The sequence below is a fragment of the Orycteropus afer genome, unplaced genomic scaffold, assembly GCF_000298275.1.
Source record: "Orycteropus afer afer isolate SDZICR_OR568_19922 unplaced genomic scaffold, OryAfe1.0 scaffold00100, whole genome shotgun sequence".
NCBI lineage: Eukaryota > Metazoa > Chordata > Mammalia > Tubulidentata > Orycteropodidae > Orycteropus > Orycteropus afer.
In genome coordinates, this window is record NW_006921687.1 from 4679767 (window position 1) to 4680936 (window position 1170).

General features: G+C 43.9%; 1 protein-coding gene across 1 annotated transcript in view; it reads left to right on the top strand.

The window, feature by feature from the left end:
• Positions 1 to 1170, top strand: part of PKP2 (plakophilin 2) — a 143183-nt gene that overhangs the window by 19767 nt on the left and 122246 nt on the right. Inside the window, exon 3 of the mRNA XM_007943189.2 lies at positions 4 to 473. Within this exon, the coding sequence (XP_007941380.1) occupies positions 4 to 473 (470 nt within the window). The remainder of the gene's footprint in view (positions 1 to 3; positions 474 to 1170) is intronic.

The following is a 1170-nucleotide window of genomic DNA, read 5'->3' on the forward strand; positions in this document are numbered from 1 at the left end:
CTCCTCATGCCACCAAGATATGCTCGTTCAGAAATTGTTGGCTTCGGTCATCCCAGTGCTGTGAGCAGACAGCGTCATTATGACACTTATCACAGACAGTACCAGTACGGGTCTGTTAACAACACTGTTTTTGATGGCGTTCCTGTCACCCCAGCAGTGTACACATACCCCAGGCCTGGGACCAGTCACAGCATGGGCAACCTCTTGGAAAAAGAGAACTACCTTACTTCAGGCCCTGCCGGTGGGCAAGTGAGGCCCCTGTTGCCCCTGCAGCCTGTAACCCAAAACAAGGCTGTTAGATCCTCCTGGCATCAGAGCTCCTTTCACAGTACCCGCACTCTGAGGGAAGCCGGGCCCAGTGTTGCTGTGGATTCAAGTGGGAGGAGAACACACATGACCGTTGGCCAGGTGGCAGCAGGAGGAAGTGGGAATTTGCTCTCGGAAAGAAGCACTTTTACGGACTCCCAGCTTGGGTAAGGCCCCTCCTGACTCTGAAGTTCAGTCAGTGCCAGCACATTCTGTTCCCACAGCCCTTACAGCATGAGCTGGCACTTCTGGGGTAGACAGAAAGGGTTCCAGAGATAAGTGATTAAAATAATAACTTTTTATACAGCTGCCTAATTGACAGATTAGACCATTTACCTCAGGGAAAAGGGCCAACATACCTGCTCATACGGCAGCTTTGTGGGGAAACAGGACATTTCAGTCCATCTGTTCCAGATTAAATGCTGGCTGGAGGGATGTTTACCCCTAGGCTATATGAAAATCTGCTCTGAGCAATAGCAAACTTTAAGTAAACCAAGAAATGGATAATTTCATGCATTTTCTCAATAGTTCCTTGAAATAAAGAAAGGGAAAAATACTTGCTCTTGGCCCTAAAAATGAACTTCAAACAATGTTTTGATAACTACTACCATAAAAAGACAAATTTAAGGAAAAGCAACTGATTTCTAGATGCCTCTTTCCTTCCTTTGATACCTGAGACCTTTATTTTTTATTACAGTATCAGAAATATGGAGGTAGTTTTTGGCAACTGATGACCAATGAAAATATTTTAATTTTTTTTTTTTTCTAACTAGGATTTGGGTGAAGATTGACAGAGTAAATTCACTTTTCATACAGCAGTTCACATATACTTTGTCTCATGTCATTGACCAAAATTTACAATGC